General features: G+C 40.8%; 1 protein-coding gene across 2 annotated transcripts; it reads left to right on the top strand.

Annotated features, from left to right (window-relative positions):
- Positions 1 to 1,442: 1,442 nt before the first annotated feature.
- Positions 1,443 to 19,054, top strand: LOC134742212 (protein melted). Of its 2 annotated transcripts, XM_063675220.1 has the most exons (15): positions 1,443 to 1,824; positions 3,107 to 3,361; positions 4,563 to 4,767; positions 5,130 to 5,389; positions 5,769 to 5,915; positions 7,733 to 7,887; positions 8,543 to 8,652; positions 10,218 to 10,328; positions 11,064 to 11,153; positions 12,671 to 12,834; positions 13,909 to 14,251; positions 14,857 to 15,125; positions 15,497 to 15,769; positions 16,264 to 16,513; positions 16,997 to 19,054. In XM_063675220.1, the coding sequence occupies exons 1-14, from the start codon at positions 1,720 to 1,722 to the stop codon at positions 16,507 to 16,509; spliced, it is 2,733 nt and encodes a 910-aa protein (XP_063531290.1). In that variant the 5' UTR covers positions 1,443 to 1,719; the 3' UTR covers positions 16,510 to 16,513; positions 16,997 to 19,054. The 2 variants fall into 2 exon arrangements, with proteins under 2 accessions (XP_063531290.1, XP_063531291.1); XM_063675221.1 differs by lacking the exon at positions 16,997 to 19,054 and having other exon boundaries at positions 16,264 to 16,525.
- Positions 19,055 to 20,101: the final 1,047 nt, after the last annotated feature.

The raw sequence follows: 20,101 nt of genomic DNA, 5'->3' as shown, positions 1-20,101 counted from the left end.
ACATGTTAATTACCTGTCTCAAATACTAAGACTTTTAAAAAGAAACAAGTGAGGCTCGGAGGAATGTATTGAAAACTCGTTTTTGGGTGCCTGTAAAATAAATTGTATCCTGCCTTATCATTACTAATGTCTGGTATTATTACCTGGGTAAATGACACTTAAAATTTTCAACAATCAAGGTTAATTTTCCTCTTTGCAAGGTAAATACGTTGAATACAATAATAAATATTGAAAAAGAATACAAACACAAATTATGGCCTGAATACATTTGTGGGATGGATGAAATAAAAAAAATATAAAAATGTCAGAAATAATTTTTAATAAACATACTGATATCTATATACATTCAGTTTCTGACAACCCTCCTTACCCACCTATAAATAATTAGGTGTAGTAAAATATGTCACTTCACACTTAGCCCATTAGTCTATTTAACATTCATCCATGTACCCGGATTGTTAAGTGCACTTGTACTAGTTGTTTCCAGCAGTTTCACTTGTGAGTATAAATGAGTCACATAAGTCACATTGGCGTTTTCTGACCACCAGGCGATCACAGACACGTCTCAAATATTAAAATATAGGCTTCAAATAACGGTACAGAAGCTTAATAGCAGCGTTTTACCTTACAATAAAACGCTTATTAAGCGAAATACCTTATTTGAAGCCTATATTTTTAACTTCACCTGTGGCTACAACACTCAGTTTGCAATAAACCACATCACTTTTATTTTATTATGCCCGTTGAGGGTACTTTTGGCACGCTGCTTTTTATCCTACCATGCAATATGCAAATAGCAACATCTACTGTCTTTACAGTTCAATGCCAGTGCATACCAGTGATACCAGTGTATGTCTTTGTTTTATTACACATCGGAATAATAAATGAACTGCAACCCTTTGGTAAGTGGTATATTGCAACTTCGTTTTATTTAGGTATATTTTGAGACCCAATGAACCAAATCCGCGGCCGCACGCCACGGACGGACGCTGGTGGAGGGGGTTAAAACTGAAATTCGAAACATGCCGGTAGGTGTCAGCACAATCATGAACCGGAACCGCTCGTCACTGACAAACTGCATCGCTCTCTCAAATATTAAAATATAGGCTTCAAATAAGGTATTTCGCTTAATAAGCGTTTTATTGTAAGGTAAAACGCTGCTATTAAAGAAACCGCTAGCGAATACGGGACTATAAAGTACTCATTGGAATGTGATGACGTTTCTAGAATACGTTCCGTTCCAGTAAGAAATGAATAAAGATTTATTACAAACAATTTATTTTCAGGTTTCTTGCATGAATTTGCAAACACTGTTAGTAATAATTGGAATAATGTCACCAGTATATTAGTGTACAATAAATAACGCCTAAACATAGTTGAATTTGTTATTTGGAATATTTTTATAGAGGTTTAAATTAGTGAAATTATGTCGATTTTTTGAGTAACGAAACGAAACTTCTACTTTTCCTATCGAAAGTACGATCTCGACTAGTCGACTCGGTTGTAATTACTTTAATATTGCTAAAACACCGCTAAAAATGTGTTGCTGCCGTATTTTTTCGTCTTGAATGATTAAACTATTAATACAAAGTAGCTATGAATTGTGAGGAATAACCGGTGAAGTGAGTGTGATGTGTCGGTTGAAGTAGTTCGTGGTGATTGAGCACTATGCGAGTTTAGAAGTGGAGAGGCTCCCAGCCGAGACCCGGAGACTTCACGATGCAGGAGCTGTTGAAGCACGTCCTCACGGAGAGGGACCTGACGCGCGCCGGCGACCTGTTCTCCATCACTGACAGCGAGATCGTTGATGACCTGAACGAAGTGGTGAGATACTAAACTTTGAAAGTTTTCTGTATCTCGTTTTTAAAGTTCGAAAACATGATATAGGTCATTACAGGTCATTGTAATTTGTCTCAGTTATGATAACATGAAATAAAATGATGTCACTTTTGTTTTGTTCAGTGTTATCAATAACTGTGCATTAAAACTTGTTTGTAAATCAGACTGCTTATGAAAGTGGTTATGTTTTTAGCAACTTATTTATGTAACTAACATAGTTCCAGACTAGCTTAGAAATATGTAATGTGAGTTTATTATGATAATCAGGTTAATTTACATATGAATTAGATGCTTTTTATGTATATTTAGCAAATTGGGAGAATTTCAAACCATAATCATGCAAAATAACTGTTAGATAGATAGATAGATAAAGCGTTTATTTGTTTGCTGCAAATACACACAATTTAGAAATATAGGCAAACAGAAGAACAACACAATTAACAAAATACACAATTGATTAAAACAAAATACAAAATCTTATAAATACTTACTGTTGTTGTTGATAATTTATTATAGTTATGTATAATTCAATATGTATATTCCTGTGTCATGTTTGGTGTATATTGTAAGCGACATTATAATAATAACAATAAATACTATCAAATAAGTAGAGCACTATAATAATAAAAAAAGATCAAGATCAAGATTAGGTGTTTGCATTACATTGATACTGTAAAAATAAAATATCAATTTATTTTTATGTTATTTAAATCATAAAATACTTTATTAGCCATATCATTTGTTTGCCTTGATTTATTATATTGCATTATATTTTTTACTATCAAATACACGGGGCCAGAGGAGACCTCGAATAAGATGGGAGGATGAACTCAAACTCACAGCGGGCCCGAACTGGAGAACAGTGGCCCACGACAGACCTCAATGAAAAGAGCTAGAGGAGGCCTTTGCCAAGCAGCACACTGAGCTACGGGACATACTCTAGCTCAGAATAAAAGGGCTAGATAGATAGATAGATAAATAAGTAGAGTACTATTGCTTTTGAATGTTTTTTTGTGGGTTCCTGAATTAGAAATATTTTAACTAAAAATACTAAAATATTATCTTTAGTATTTACTTATATACTTAAGATTGAGAAATATGTCCACTATTCAATTATAAGTGACTTTTTACAAAATATCCAAAGCATATAACCAAAAGTGCTTTGGATTTAATTCCCACCATACAAAAAAAAGTTGCACTACTGCAGTAATAACACCAAAAAAATATTTCCTTAGCATTATCCCAAAATATTTAATTCCTGTTACAGCTTAAACAAATAACAGAGATCTCGTCCCGTCCCGACTACATCCGCAATGACCATGACCAAGCCCTGATCGAGATATGCGTGACGCGCGTCACCTCGTGCGTAAAAGAGACAGGAACACTCGAGAAATACTGCGGGGCTTTGGTGGCATTACTGGAGTCTTGCTTGCACCATAATTTGATGCCGGTTGGACATTTGAGGGATGATGATCCACCACATGCTAAAATCGCGTCGGATGTTATTGCTTGTATTGTTTTGGTAAGTATTCTGCTATTACAAATTGGACTGGATCATTCATATAATTTTATTAAATGGGACATAATGATCCAAAAGGGCTAACGCGTATGAATTCGCCGCTAGGGGCGCTAGTGTAGATGGTGGTCTTTTCCATAGTTCGAAATAATAATAATAAATAAATAAATAATAATAATAATAAAAGACGTTTATTCAAGAAGTTGTAACATAGGTACATAATAAAAGTACACGATAATGCTTACAAACTAATTGAAAGGGAAGGTGGCTCAGCTGATGTCTGTGCCAAAAAGGCTTCGGGGCACAGCAGCCCCAAAGGTTTTCAGCAACGGACGCTGTTATTCTGCCACCGCCGTAATTGTATCTAGCTAAGGACAGTATAAACATTTACACTATTACATATAGGACATGATAGCAAAACCGAGCAATGCGCAGTGGATAAAAAAGTGCTAAATTTAAATATCTATTGAGCAGGTCACTCAACCAAAAGTGTACGTTACTTCCTTTTGGAGGTCCAGTAAATAAGCCTTGCAACGTAGTTTGAAAACCGCCAGGGACTTACAGTTAACTACTGGTGGCGGCAAATTGTTCCAGCACTTAGACGCAGCATAACGAAAACTGTCAAATGTCATTTGTCACTTCAATGACTGACAGCTGTTTTTTAGTCTTTTGGACCACCATCAACAGAGGCGCCAACTGGTGAGCAAAAAAACGATAGCCCTCATTGCAAAACATCCCATTTACAAAATGGGTGGATGTTTTGCGGGTGGCTCATTTTGTGCCCAAACCAAGTACATATTGTCAATATGAAAGGATCAATTCTTTACTAATTAATGAATACATGGACTATACTCAACAACTTTTAAAACAAATTACAACTTACCTGATCTCTCGAAACAATTACTGTCTCAAGAAAGAATTGATATCCTTGTTGGTGTTGATACACCATCAACCAACCATCCATTTTCTTTAATATATGACATCTATTACAGTTTTTAATTTATATATAGTAGTGTGACTACTTAAAAAAAAAAAAAAAAACATCAAAATATTTAATAAAATAATTTGATTTGTTCCCAGAACTTGTTCATATATTCACCTCTTAAAGTATGCCTGAATGTTGACTAAACGTCCTGTATTTTCAGCCTTCTTTTTTTAATCCATGTGGAAGCTATAGACTACAGACTAATTTTAAGTAAATTTTCAGGTGTCCTTCCCAATCCAATCTGACAAAGAGATCAGCGGCAACAAGAATGTCATGGAACTCTTCCTACCCGTCGCAGTTCAGTTCCTTCATAAAGGCAATCGCGAGATATCTCGACATATGGCTCGTTATCTCTCTCTAGCAGCTGTACACCATGCAATGCTACTGAAACCGCATGTTCAGACGATCATGGACTCTATCATGACAGGTGAGAGCTCAGTTTAGACTAGCAGGTAGTCCAGTTAATATATAACAGTACACATTCTATTATGTGGCCTAATAATGAATAGCGAGAGTTTATTATTGTATGGCAAGTTGTAGATGTAGTATAGGGAGGGGCGGCCGGAAGCAGGCGGGCTGTCGATCACGTGTCGCGTTCATTCAGCCCAATTCCCTGAAGTTGGAGCTGCAGGTTATTGTCCCGGCGGCATTCCCACACTATTCTCCTCAAATCTTCTTCTTGTATGGCAAAGTGGGAACCTGCTTTAACAGCCAAATCCCCTTGTGAGATGAGGTCTATTTTCAGCAGTGGGATGTAGGCTCTAGGCTCTTACAATTTTTTTTTTCTAGGGAACTATCCTCTAAGCCGCATCTTGACCAACCTCTATGAAGTCTGCCCGGAGCCGCTAGAAGGCCACGTGATGGCACTCGTCTCCCTCCTGCCCCACGCCGAGCAAGTCGAGAAGAACTCTCTATTTGCACTCTTCGAACAGATAGCCGCTAGGAGACCGGAAGCGCTGAAGACGAGCATACCGCAGTTGTTGTCATATCTGTGCCCGCATACGACTAGTCAGAATGATCCGGGTTGCATGTGCGTGGATATACTGCAAGTAAGTCTTCACTGTAGCCATAGAGTGGAAAAGTATCATGTATAGGTAGATTCGCGCAGATTATGCTAGAAACAGAAATAGAAATACGTTAAATTTTGTGGGAATTTGTGGCATTTGTGACTGAAATAAGATAATACAGTATTATAATTAAAATGAACTTAAAAAAAAAATATATATCTTTATTCTTTATTTATGCACGAAATTTTCGAAGACGTATAAAAAATCTAGATGCAAATATTGCAAATGAATACATGGTGCCATCGACTTTAGTTGTCAAATTTACGCTTCATGCAATTCTACGCGTCTTTTTATATTCTTACGCGTTTAGTCGTATCTTCTTATGATTAACACCAATCACACCGTCTTATATATTTTGCAGCTAATAGTGTGCGTGTCCCGAGCCCGCGTATCGCTAGTACTCGAGCACGGCGCAGCGCTACGACGAGCCGCGCGCGCGCCGCACGCCACGCCGCAACACGTCGCACTCGTCGCCTCTGCGCTGGCTCAGATGGGCTACACGTCCAAGGTCAGTTGTAACACGTTACACGAGACACCCGCAACACGTCGCACTCATCGCCTCTGCACTGGCTCAGATGGGCTACACGTCCAAGGTCAGTTGTAACACGTTACACGAGACACCCGCAACACGTTGCACTCGTCGCCTCTGCGCTGGCTCAGGTAGGCTACACGTCCAAGGTCAGTTGTAACACGTTACACGAGACACCCGCAACACGTCGCACTCGTCGCCTCTGCGCTGGCTCAGATGGGCTACACGTCCAAGGTCAGTTGTAACACGTTACACGAGACACCCGCAACACGTCGCACTCGTCGCCTCTGCGCTGGCTCAGATGGGCTACACGTCCAAGGTCAGTTGTAACACGTTACACGAGACACCCGCAACACGTCGCACTCATCGCCTCTGCACTGGCTCAGATGGGCTACACGTCCAAGGTCAGTTGTAACACGTTACACGAGACACCCGCAACACGTTGCACTCGTCGCCTCTGCGCTGGCTCAGGTGGGCTACACGTCCAAGGTCAGTTGTAACACGTTACACGAGACACCCGCAACACGTCGCACTCGTCGCCTCTGCGCTGGCTCAGATGGGCTACACGTCCATGGTCAGTTGTAACACGTTACACTAGACACCCGCAACACGTCGCACTCGTCGCCTCTGCGCTGGCTCAGATGGGCTACACGTCCAAGGTCAGTTGTAACACGTTACACGAGACACCCGCAACACGTCGCACTCGTCGCCTCTGCGCTGGCTCAGATGGGCTACACGTCCGAGGTCAGTTGTAACACGTTACACGAGACACCCGCAACACGTCGCACTCGTCGCCTCTTTGCTGGCTCAGATGGGCTACACGTCCAAGGTCAGTTGTAACACGTTACACAAGACACCCGCAACACGTTGCACTCGTCGCCTCTGCGCTGGCTCAGATGGGCTACACGTCCAAGGTCAGTTGTAACACGTTACACGAGACACCCGCAACACGTTGCACTCGTCGCCTCTGCGCTGGCTCAGGTGGGCTACACGTCCAAGGTCAGTTGTAACACGTTACACGAGATACCCGCAACACGTCGCACTCGTCGCCTCTGCGCTGGCTCAGATGGGCTACACGTCCAAGGTCAGTTGTAACACGTTACACGAGACACCCGCAACACGTCGCACTCGTCGCCTCTGCGCTGGCTCAGATGGGCTACACGTCCAAGGTAAGTTGTAACACGTTACACGAGACACCCGCAACACGTCGCGCTCGTCGCCTCTGCGCTGGCTCAGATGGGCTACACGTCCAAGGTCAGTTGTAACACGTTACACGAGACACCCGCAACACGTCGCGCTCGTCGCCTCTGCGCTGGCTCAGATGGGCTACACGTCCAAGGTCAGTTGTAACACGTTACACGAGACACCCGCAACACGTTGCACTCGTCGCCGCGCCTCCGCGTTCAGATAAAAATATTTTTTTCCAATTATGGTTCTAAAAATATCTCAAAAAAATATTTGACGGTTGCACCTGACCAATTGTCATCCTGCTTTTGTGTCAATTGTGTGCTACATTTACAAATCTGCTGAACAAATTCGGGTAATTGAAAAATTTGTTTTCCTAAAATTTGTTGTTCTAAACGGTTTGCCGTTTAGCATGACTTAATTAACCAGCTCGTTCTTATCCAGTTCGAAGGACCATTTCTCTATACTTACTAAGCACCAGTTGCACCAACCACACTGGATAGATTGATCAACATCATTCAGCAAAGAACTATGAAAATTCTCAGACGATACAATTTTAACGGTGACAGACGGTTTGGTGCAACCGATCTTAAAACGTGTTTTTTTAACAGGAGCGCGCTCAAGAAGCCTTGAACTTCATACTGGAATCCATGAGCTTTGGTGGTGCGGTGGGTGCTTCACTAGTACGCGAATGTACTGCGCTATGCAGCGCCTATCCAGCGCTCTTCACTGACCGGGTCCTCGCGGCCGTGCGTTCTAACCATAGGTAAGAACACAAACAATCGCCCTAGTAAGGGCCACCCCACACTAGCGTCTAGTCGGCGCTATGGAAAATGGCTACACTACAACTTGCCATACAATAATAAACTCTCGTTGCTCATTATTAGGGTACATAATAGAATGCGTACTGTTATATATTAACTGGACTACCTGCTAGTCTAAACTGAGTCCATGATCGTCTGAACATGCGGTTTCAGTAACATCGCATGGTGTACAGCTGCTAGAGAGAGATAACGACAACGTTGCGCCGAGCAGCAGCCATAGTTGACTAGATGCCGACGTCGGGAGACGCTAGTGTGGGGTAAATTGGCGGATTTACCCTAAGGCCCAGTAGGCTCGTGCTTAGGGCGGCAAGATATTAGGGGCGGCAAATTGTGACAAAAAATTCGCTGATGATAAACAAGACCTAACTCAAAATGTAGTCAATATGATGGGTGCTGAGAAAGGGGCGGCTACAGACGGCGGCAAAGACTGCAAATCCGCCACTGGCGGGGCCCTAAGTCGGCGGACTGGATGCGACCGGTGGTTTTGTTTTGTCGGAGCGGCAAATGCCTAACTGAATAGTTTGTAAAGCGTGACCACGGATTTTTTTACTCTTTCTAAAGTTAAAATTGGGTATACTAAATTGCCTATTATTTCAGCTCTGAAGTAAATCGCACATCAGGCGGCGTTACCATAGTGAAGTTGGGCGGCGCCAACGGCTCAGCCCCTCCCGTCCCCACGTCTGCTAATGCGACATCGCAAACTACCGGTAAGTCGCCTGTCGCCTGTTAAAATAATCTGCCCCTCTACTCTTATATAACTTTATCTACGCACATATGGTTATTAGTGCGTTAAATGCGTTCAGAAACCGTAGTCATTTCCTACGCATCTGAACGCATTTTAGAGCAAACGATATGTGTGTAGATAAAGTAGTGTATGCATCTGTACATAATTAGGCTTTAAAACACTCGTGTGATTCTATTATGAAACTCGCTGACGCTCGTTTCATAAAACCACAGTTGTGTTTTAAAACCTCCCATTATGTATCAGTTGCATAATAGTACATTACTACAGAGGCCGGGAAGTAAGGGGTTGCCGGCCGAATGCATATATACGGCCGAACGTAGTGAGGCCGGATAGTTATGAGGCCGACAACCCCTTTTCACGCCGATGTATGTATAGTGCTTTTCTCAAACATGCAATGAAATAAATAAAGAAATCTCCACGAAATCAAAGTTTTAATTCTAAAGAAACTAAAAGTAAACTAGGCACAAAATATAACTACCACTTGTACCTATCTTTATCACACGTGTCGTATATTTTACACATGTAGTTAATCAATTTATTACACAAATGTTCAAAGGTATATTTATGTATCTTTGATTTTTCGCCTTGTATCCTTCTGACTGTAGTTTTAGCCACATAACTAAGATTACATCGTTTTTTATGTTGATATTATGCTTCACATACATCGTTGCCTTAAACATGGAGTATAATTAACAGGTATTCATTTAATATTTTCGTCGGAACTCATATTAAATAACACAATAAACAACGCACAATAAATCCAATAAAATATAATTACAGATACACAATGAAAAATGTTCAACTTTACCTCCAAAACGATTAAAAAACCACCAACGCGTGTTTGAGTAGACATTTTTACCGCTAATATTTAAATGAAATATGTTTGTCAAAGGACTGTCTCATTTCAAACATAGACAGAGATAATCATACTATCTTTGTCTTATACTGGTACTAGCACCCAAAAGAAAAGGATGAGTATAGTTTTTTTGTTCTTATTTACTGACAAACTGGTTTGACCAACTATATTTTAAATCTGTATTTGTAGGTAAATTTGTAATTAAATATTATTGGAATTTGTTAATAATGTTTTATTTATATATTTTTTGTAAATTTGATACAAATAAAACTGCAAAATATATTAATAATCGTTTATTGTTTTTTTTAAGGGGTATTGGCAGAATGTCATTCCGAACCATAAGCAAATATTGGTTATAATTTTTTTTTTTGGCTGAATGCCATGATGCTGTGTCTCAAATATATGTGAAATGGAAATTAAAAAAGAGCCACTTCCCGGCCTAGGCCTGCAACTTTGTATGAAATTTCATTACAGGCCCCTCGTCTAGCCGCGCCGGAGTCGTGATACTTCCCAGCCTAATATAAAGAACGTAATATCAATATTACATAGCATGTTTGAGAAAACTACTATTACCGGCTGACATCATGGGCTGCTGGCAGCTGGCGGTTCACAAAAGTTCCAGCATAGCAGGCCGCTATGAATTTTCATTGCTTCTTTTGTTTGACCTACAGCAGCATGGAGCGGCGGCTACACGCGGCGCGCGAAGCTGGGGGACTCGCGCAGCACGGGCCGCCTGCACCCCGGCCCGCAGCCGCGCAGCATGACCCGCCTCAACGTGGCCGGTGAGGGACACTCGCACCAGGGATGTTGCGGATGCGGACTTACGCGGATGCGGATTTTTAAAGGCTCACATCCGTGGATGCGGGTGCGGATGTCGAGATTAGGCACATAAAAAACGTCAAATAATACACTTTAGTAATTTTTATTTAAAAAAAACGAAACTTTTAGTATTTTAACAAGAATATAGGTGCCCCACAATCGCATTACTCGACAGTATACTCAAGGTCATAGCAGACTAGGTGGATTATACATGTACCTTCCTGAAATTTTGAATTGAACTAAGTGTAAATAATTAAATAATTTAGTAGTAGTAAGTAACTAACGTAGTCATAAGCCAAACTAACAATTCTATGGATAAAATAATTATCTGAAATAAAGAATTAATAATAATAATTACTATACTAAAGTCCAAATAAAACAAACTTTTAACTTCTTGTCGCTGTCCGTCATAGGCTAAAGTGCTCGATCGACGAATCACAAAAACGAAACGAGATTCCTATTGGCTAATGACGAAATTATCTAGCACTTACGCCACCGCTAAGACGTTCCTGTACCTACCAGTTCCACATCCGCATTAAGCTCCGCATTAATTTTATGCGGATGCGGATGCTGAAAATAATGCGGAAGTTCAGCGGTTGCGGATGCGGATGCGAATATTCGCAACATCCCTGATACACACCAGGGTACCTACTATAGTTTTACAAAAAAAATGTTGTAATTTGTTCATTTGTCGACAGGAGGCTCGGTCGGCGGCTTGCATAAGAGTATGACGCGGCTGTCATCGTCCCAGCAGATCAACTCGCAGCAGAACAACGCGGCTAATGCAGGTATAGTATCCAGATATGTGGCTTTCCATCACAGATGGTATCTTATAGACATGTGTAAGTAATGCTCGTAATATCACAAATGAGATATCTCTCGAACGCGTAATATGCCATTACGTATCACACGGAAAAATCAACCATTACTTCATGTATCACTCATCACGCGAGCCAAACGACCCGCGCCGAAGCGCGCGTAATGGTTTCAATTCCACATACATTCAATAGATTGACACGCCGATATGAATGGTCAGTTCAACTCTATAGGTATACACAGTCCGCGTAATGTATAATGCTACTTGCAATAGTGTCATCACAGTTGTTTGTTTGCCAAGCCATGCTTTGTTATCTCGCTCGCAGTCACTCGCACACAGTGATCGCTCGCTCTCGCTCTGCGATTCTTTCGGCTACCTTCGGAAGACTTCGGGTCGGGCCGCTCGGCCCATTGCGTTGAAGTTGTCGTAAATTTCACTAATATTCTTACGAATATGATTTTCTGCATCTGCAATAGATTTAAAACTAGTGCGTCCGCGTAGAGCTTATAATGTTTTCTTATAATACGAGAAGGATGCGGCTAAATCAAGTAATTTGTTTGTGATTTTGAATGTGACGAAAACAAAACCGTTTTTTATTATTGTTATGAAATGTTTGGTTGACTTTCGCGGTTCGCGGCAAACTAAGTACGAGTTACTTGTTTATCCTTTAATTTAATTGTGAATTAGTGCGTACCGTACCGAGACTGAGTGTAGAAATTAGATTTGTGTATGTATATATAGACTGTTTGAACTAAATTATAAATATACTTAAATGAAATTGTAAATAATAGTAAAATAATTATAGAAGTTTGCCAGTCCTAAGCCTGGAGTTCCATTTTATTTTGGTAAAGTATGAAGGGAAATCAATTTGAATGCAGGTATGGTTTATCTACCTGCGAAACTTACATACATAACTAATTACATACCTGTATCAGTTTCATATCAATTTTATCCAAATAATAATAAATTATGCATATTTTATGATTTATAAGAATTAACAAAAAATCTTTCATATAGCGGTGACAAAACGCAACGCGTAATAAATTAAATAAATCGATCGCCGATACGGATTACGGATAGGTACGAGACGCGCTAGTCACTACGTCACTAGAGTGCTGTAGAAGTGTAGATGCGCTGCGTAATGTAGGAGATGCTGTAATTTGACCATCACGCGCGCGCCGGAGCGCTGTTTCACGTTCGGGTCATGTTTCGAGTGATGAGTGATGTGATATCTCAATGTACTATTACGTTTTCGAAAAAGTGATGTGATATAGCATTACTTTTTGGAGCACTGTTTCGCGCATGTCTAGTATCTTATGCTCAGTCGGGCTAGCACATGATTGGCGCGAGAGTATCTCGCCGCGACATAGACTGCCCGTCCCCCTTTAATTCATACAGTTAGCAAAAGACGGGAAGTCTATCTCGCGGCCAGATCTATCGAACCTACTAGCTTCTTTATTTTATCTTTCTACTTATTAATTGTTGTAGCGGCAGCAAACAAGTCGCGCACAGCGAGCGTCACCGTGACGACAGTGGGGCGCGCGCCGCGAGCCGCCCCCTCCACCCCCTCCGCCACCTCCGCCACCCCCGCCCCCTCCGCGCCCAACGCGCAGCCGCACACGCACAACATACTCATCGGCCCACACCATAACGTGAGTAAAGACTCACCAGATCACTCAGATGGTTGAGTCGCATAGCATGTAAGTTTAAAGAAACTTTAAACAATGTTTAAGGAATGGAAAGATTTGCAAGGTTCTGGTAGGCTTCCGTAGCTCAATTGGTTAAGAGCAACGCACGGATTGCGGAGGTTGCGGGTTCAAATCCTGCCGGAAGTGTAACTTTTTCCATTTTTTTCGTTTATTATAAAATTTGGAGTATCGCTCGCAGACGTATCTGCATGTTAAAAAATTGATTAAAAAACTTACATGCGATGCGACTCAACTATATGTACACATAAAACTTCGATAACGCGATGTGCATTCACTGTTAAAATTTAATAGATACCGTCAACAGCAGTGAAAAGAGATGGCTGGGATGAATAAGGACAAAACTTATAATGTGATTTACCGGAAAATTTCTTAAAAAATACACACACAAATTGTATCATTCGATTGAAAATAAATAGTAGATTTTGTATGATACAGTTACTGTAAGTATTTTTTAAGAAATTGTCAGGTAAATCACATTCTTAGACTTGTCCCTATTCACCCCGGTTGACGGTACCTACTGAGTAAGTGGTGCCGTACGCGTACGGCGCCATAAACACGAGCGACATTGAAGCTTTGAGTCTAAGGAGAGCCTTCGCCTCCTTGTGTGTGTTCTACCGCTTGTACAAGTTCTGAAGAATCGCTTGACATGATGCCAACAGCCACTTTCTATCACCGCATCGCTCGCCCTCGGCAGGGTGTTCATCCTCACACCCTCTAGAACCTAAATAGTCGCGCACTATGCGGTTTAAGAGGAATATCCTCCCGCGGACGCTTCGGCTGTGGAATGAGCTACCTGCCGAGGGTTTCCCATGTAACATCCCTGGTGTTGCAGGCTCCCATAGGCTACGATGACCATCATGCAGGCCGTATACTTGTTTGTCACCGACATATTATAAAAAAAAAACGTGTCCTTGGGCATATTGCGCAATCTCGTTAGAATATATAACAAACATAAATATAAAATAAATAAACCCACAAGTTAATTAAAAAGAAATAACAACAAAAACTTGTCCACAGAGCACCGGCCCAACAATAATCACCAACCCGCCCCTATCCACCCAGTCCATCTCCGTCAACCCACTCACGGGCAAGTCCGCCGACACCCTCCCCCTCCCCCTGCCCACCCCCGCGCTCGGCCACGTCTCCGTCGTCACCCCGGCCGTCACCGTCACGTCGAGGCGCAACAACACCAGCGTCACCATGATCAACACCAACCAGAATCACAGGATCAGTGTGTTCGAGCCTTATCCTATGAGAGATACGGTGCAGCATTTCTGTGAAAAGCATTTGGATAAAATCAAGGCTTATATGGATATGGTGTCGTTGAGATTGCCACCGCCAGCTAAATGCACCATTGAAGGTAATTTGATTTTACTATTATTTATCTCCACAGTATTATCATCAAGTTAGAATCAATAGTTTGAGCCATAGAGTAACTTATACTAGAGCGGTACTGTCATAGTAAATTTTGTAACAACAGTAAATTCACTGCCATCTGTCGACACACTTTAAAACTAAAAATAAATATTTATAAAAATACGATAAAATGTATTTAAATATGGATAAATGATTTTTTTTATTTGCATTAATTATTTTTATGATTTTGACCCATGTTCTTTCACTGATATGCGTTAAAATTGTTAAATAACAAACGAAGCCGTCAACGCCATCTATATGACAGTAAGCCAAAGCTAGTAGCGCCCTCTGAACGAGAATCAAATTTTCTTGATTTTCGAGGCACGTTTTTTCCTTAGACTGTATACATCTATTACGGAGTTATATCTATCTTTGGTTTGAGCCATGGCCTGTGGCACATTAGGCTAGGCCATATCGTCGCTAAACGCCGTTTTCTTTGATAAACGCCGTTTTCACTCGTCCCTGATTTTTTCTTCGGAAATTCATGCAGAATGCCATACCTTGTATCGGTCACTTCCCTTGTTTCAACACGCAGTATTGCCTCCCCAGAACGTCGCTCCAAGAAGCAAGCGCGCCTGCAGTTCGCGTGCGGCACGCGCGGGCCGCACTGCCTGTACTCGCGCACGCTGTTCACCATGCGCACGCGCGCGCCCCGCGTGTGGATCCACCTCATGTTCCTGGCGCTGCAGGCCAGGCACGCCGCCGCCTTGTCCTCGAGGGACGCTTCCGTGTCCAGTTTGAAACATTGCTGGGACATACTCAAGTGCGAGAACAAGACGTTCCTGACTTTGGTCACCAGCGCTTTCCCGGGCATCAAGGTACACTATTTCACACAAATAGGTCTTTTCACCGAGCGAACTCGAGTGACACTCTCGTGTCTGGATCCATCTCGGGTTCCACGCACGTGGTCAAAGTTCGACTTATTTCCAACATAAACTTGATTAGTTCTGCTGTTCACTAAGATTCGAAAAACGACTTAAGGAAGCGACAGTATTTTAGATACCTTTCTATAGTCTAGTAAAAATGTATGCCACTTCAGCCTACTCTATGATCCAACAATATTGCGATACTTTGTACATAGTTCAAAATCCAAGATACCTTTTAATAAAGAATGACCCGATAACTTTTTTTAAATTATCCATATCTACTTACAGTCAGTAGGAATTTATAATAGCACAAATGTCAACAGGAACAAGAAATGCTGCTAAACGAGCTACGTTCCGCCGGGTTCTTCGACGTATTTTCCCTCAACACCCCGCTGGAGGCCGACGCGCCGCCCACCGCCGCCACGTGGGGCTGCTTTCTCTGCACACACCCTGAAAGGGCCCCTGGGTTCTTACAACCGGGGGCTCCGGTTATCGAGGGAACACTGAAAGAAAAGAAGGGGAGGTGGAGATTGTTCAGACGTTGGCGTACGAGATATTTCACGCTGTCGGGAGCTCATCTCAGCGTGAAGGGCTCGGTGCGTGAAGATGTCATTTAAGTGTAGATTTATTTATCACCCTCTAACCGCCTCTACATGGGGCCGCTTGCTGTGCACGCACCCCGAACGTGCCCGCGTATTCTAACAGGGGCTCCGGTTATAGATTTGAAGGAAAAGAAGGGGAGCTCTAGGGAACTCATCTCAGCGTCAAGGGTTTGGTGAGTTTTCTACCTCTTCTCATGCCCCTGGATTTCTTGAATTCCAGTTATAGAGGACATTGCAGGGAAGGAAAAAGGAGAGGTTGCATCTGCAAGGGTTCGATGGATGACTTTGTAGGTTTCTGCACAAATAAGTTAGCGCTGATGCGTCTAGTCATCGCGTATATAACGACAAATACAATACAAATTATACAAAGAACACAGAAAAGAAGAGGTTAAACAACAATTATATTCGATGAATAAAACTAGATGTCAAGCTCCAGTTAACATGGCTTTCGTTTACTTTATTTAAAACGTTTCTTAATCTAATTCCAGAGCGGCGGCGAAAGCATAGACATCAACCAAATTCGCTCGGTAAAAGTCTCCCGCGGCGCTCGCAACATCCCTAAGGCCTTCGAGATCTTCACCGGAGACCAGACCCTGATCCTCAAGCCCCTGGCCGGCGACGCCGAGGAGTGGGCGCAGTGCCTGAGCATCGCCGTGGCCACGTCGCAGGCGCGCCACGCGCCCGCCAAGGCCAACAGCTTGCCGGCAAGAGGGCTCACGCTCAAGAGCTTCTGACACGGTATGTGCTCCTGGTACTCTACTTCGAGATCTTCACCGAAGACCAGACCCTGATCCTCAAGCCCAAGCATCGCCGGGGCCACGTCGCAGGCTCACGCTCAAGATGAGCTTCTGACCGAGTATGTGCTCCTGGTACTTTCCTCTACTGATCATAATGCTCATTATTTATACTATATGATGTTGCTAGCTTTTGCCCGCGACTTCGTCTGCGTGGAATTAGTTCCAGCAGTTAGAGTAAGTATAGCGCCTGGATAAAATCTAATGGCAATAATTTTGAGCATAATATGCTTCATTGCCCACACCAATTAACAGGCAATGCATTAATTTCCTTATTACCACTCCCCTTTTCACCCTCTTTAGGGATGACTTCCGACATTAAAACTATCCTATGTCCTTCCCCGGGACTCAAACTATCTCTATGCCAAATTTAACTCTCCAAAGTAAGCAACTAAAAAGATGAGTAATATTGTCTGTTTTCTTTCAGGTCAAATCGCTGGCTAACTGTCCTTGGGAGCTTGACATTATCTGCACTAAGATAATTTCTAAAACTATTCACATGGATATATTCAAGTAAGGCCTAGTAAAACTAATAACTTTCTAACGATATTTTCGTAATATTATTAAAAAAGTATTGTTATAGTCTTCCTTCATGAATAATCTTTTATCTAAAAGTACGGAGACAGCAAATAAATTCCTGCCAAAATATTGACTGCATTGAAATAGATCTCATACTAGATGTAACATATACTCGTATCAATCTAGTATAACTTGTATGCGGTCAGGCAACATAATTTGTGTTGTGTCCGACCGAAACCGGATTTATTACCGAAACTGAAGGAAGTTTTGCTCTAGTTTCGGCCGAAACTCGATTTTTATGCCGAACCCGAAAATTCGGTCGGACACTACGGAAAATACAGTTTCAGTGCGGCCGAAAGGTTCGGAAATGTTTTGAACGAAACCGAAACTTCGTGCGGTCACTAGAAATGGTTTGCATTTGTTAGCAGCGTATAATGTGGTCATATAGTCGTATTTAAGTCCAAAACGTTTTATGTATATGTATATTATGTTAGCGGGAAAGACGATGCGTATTAAATAGATTGTTAAGTGTCATATCAGAATATATAATTATTATTGAATGTTATCTCTGCTGCCAATTAGCGTTAAGTTCCGTGGAATTTCCTCTGTGGGAGGATCCATTTACACAATATTAATAGCGGTTTCTCAATTTTCAACAGTGTTTGAATGTTAAGAAGCTCCAAAATTAGCATATTTTGCTTATGCGTGTGAAGATGAAGTAAAGTGAGGCCTAGAGAGAACTTGCGTGCAGTTTACGTTACATTGCCGACTACTAAGGTTAACTGCAGTCAAAGGTTTGATTAGATACCGCAATAGGGTGTTTCACTTTTGTATGGAGAAAAAAAAATTGTGATATTTTTCCTGACTTTGCTCACCAATCGGGTCTCCCTAAACTAAAAACTATCTATTCCAAATTTCAAAAGAATCGAACAACGTTTAGGGGTTGCATAAATTGAATAGGTAGAGCGTTAACTCCATTGCGTGAAAATGAACTATTTTATAAAATAATAAACTATAACGAACCGATACTAAAATCGAATGAAAAAATAATAATTTTGCTTCAAAGATACGTTAAAAGCACTTTTCCTTCGAGAATAGATAAAAAAAACTAAAAAACCTTAAATAAAACGTTTAGCAAGTGACGAAAATCCAAGTTTACTATTAATTTTAATATTTATTTATATGCCGATAGTTCAATAACACACTACTCTCCACTTTGATAGTAGCCGCTTATAGCTCTTTCTACCCTCGACTGTAGTCGTTGGTTATAATTTTTTTTGGCATATAACATTTTTCCATAAGTGAGAACCAGAATTCGAGCAGTCGCATAAAAATCGAAAATTCGGAAAAATTAAACACCTATACCATAATGTAATGAAAATTGCATGCAAGTTCTTGCTAGTCTAAATCTCGCTTAAGAGCGATCTTACAAGAAAAGTCGAAATAATGTAAAATTGATGATATTCCCGACAACATTTAAGACTTTACGCTCATTATTAGAAACAAAGAGTACTTGTTCCAGTAAGAGCGTCTTCCTCTCTTTAGGAATATCGTTGTACATATGAGAAAAAGGACTAATTAAATTAGTAATGATCTTTTTTCTGATGGTCGTTTACGAAAAACGAGTAGCTAATCTTGCACAATACTTTTAATGCATGTAAGACAGCTTTATAAGTTTTATAACATAGGATTGCGTACTTAAAGCGAAAACGAATGCTCACTACATATCTATCTATACAACAATATGACAGCGCATTGATCGCATTAACTTAATCTTGCTTTACAATAATGCCCTTTATGACTAAATAGATTATGAATTAAGTCTCTTTGATGTACTTACTCTTGTAACGGTAATTTGTAGTTAGCGAGTGCCTTATGTGTAGGTATATACATTTATATGTTAGCGTAGGATCGCCGTTCGAGCTTAAAGTACAATGAATTTATATTCACATGTTTTATACGATTTGTTTCTAATGAAATAAAACTATGAAAACGGATTATATCGCGTATATTGAATTTATAATACAACCCGACGTTTCGAACTCTTTACAGCGTTCGTGGTCAACGGGTGACACACGCGGTATACGCGATATAATCCGTTTTCATAGTTTTATTTCATGAGTAACTATCGCGGTAACCGATTTGTTTCTAAGTTTAGCCAGCCAAGCAAGACAGCTGAAAATATTGTTTATTGTACTTAGCAATAAAATGAAGTGCCGTTTTCAAGCAAAAAGTACCACTTTCTCGCTTACCACAAGGACGAAAATTGCTTGTATCTTTATACGAATAACCTGTCAAAGCGTCCTTATAGAAAGCGACAAAGTGGTACCTTTTGATTGAAAATGGCACATATTAAATACTATGAGCTTAGGCGAGGTAATTTATCCAAAAAGAAACAGCTACTTTGGTTGGCCGAACTAACATTTCGCTTAGTACTTCCAGCGGTACCTATGTAATGTATATTATTACTATGTATTTCCTAATGAAATAATATAAATTAATAAATGTGTCATTTTCATCTAAAAGGGTACTTATTGTCGGTTGTCAATAAGGCGCTATTTCCATATATCTTCAATTTGAAATCAACCTTATCGACAAGCGACAATGTGGTACCTTTTGGTTGAAAACGTCACAAATACTTAATGTATTCTTAACAATGGACAATGAGATTTTGTAAAAAGCTCTAAGACTGAATGCTGGTCATGTGTTTAATTGTTTTAAATATTGTTTGGAGACCAAATGTGATTCAAAATTGACATTCCCCTCCTGTTTGACAGTCTTGATAATTATTTAATAATTATTGTGGTCTCAAATTATTAATTTTAATGGTTGTATGAAATGACATTATTATTACGTTAGTTAGTTTTGGATTTGCTATATTTCCCAGTTTTTTGACTTGCCGTTACGCATTTGAGAGCACAATCGTGGTTGACGTAGTTTTAGATTTCTGTACAAATCTAATAATTGAGTACGAGTATTAAGTAAAAATAAAAAACTTAAGAACAGCCCAGAA

This window comes from Cydia strobilella, chromosome 6, assembly GCF_947568885.1.
Source record: "Cydia strobilella chromosome 6, ilCydStro3.1, whole genome shotgun sequence".
In the NCBI taxonomy this organism is placed as follows: domain Eukaryota; kingdom Metazoa; phylum Arthropoda; class Insecta; order Lepidoptera; family Tortricidae; genus Cydia; species Cydia strobilella.
Note: the sequence above shows the minus strand (reverse complement) of the source record. Positions and strands in the feature narration are given on the sequence as shown.

Coding starts and splice junctions, on each gene's coding strand:
- LOC134742212 (XM_063675220.1), top strand. CDS start 1,720: ATGCAGGAGCTGTTGAAGCACGTCCTCACGGAGAGGGACCTGACGCGC. Junction 4,768..5,129: donor CATGGACTCTATCATGACAG/GTGAGAGCTCAG, acceptor TTTTTTTTCTAG/GGAACTATCCTCTAAGCCGC. Junction 5,390..5,768: donor TGTGCGTGGATATACTGCAA/GTAAGTCTTCAC, acceptor TATATTTTGCAG/CTAATAGTGTGCGTGTCCCG.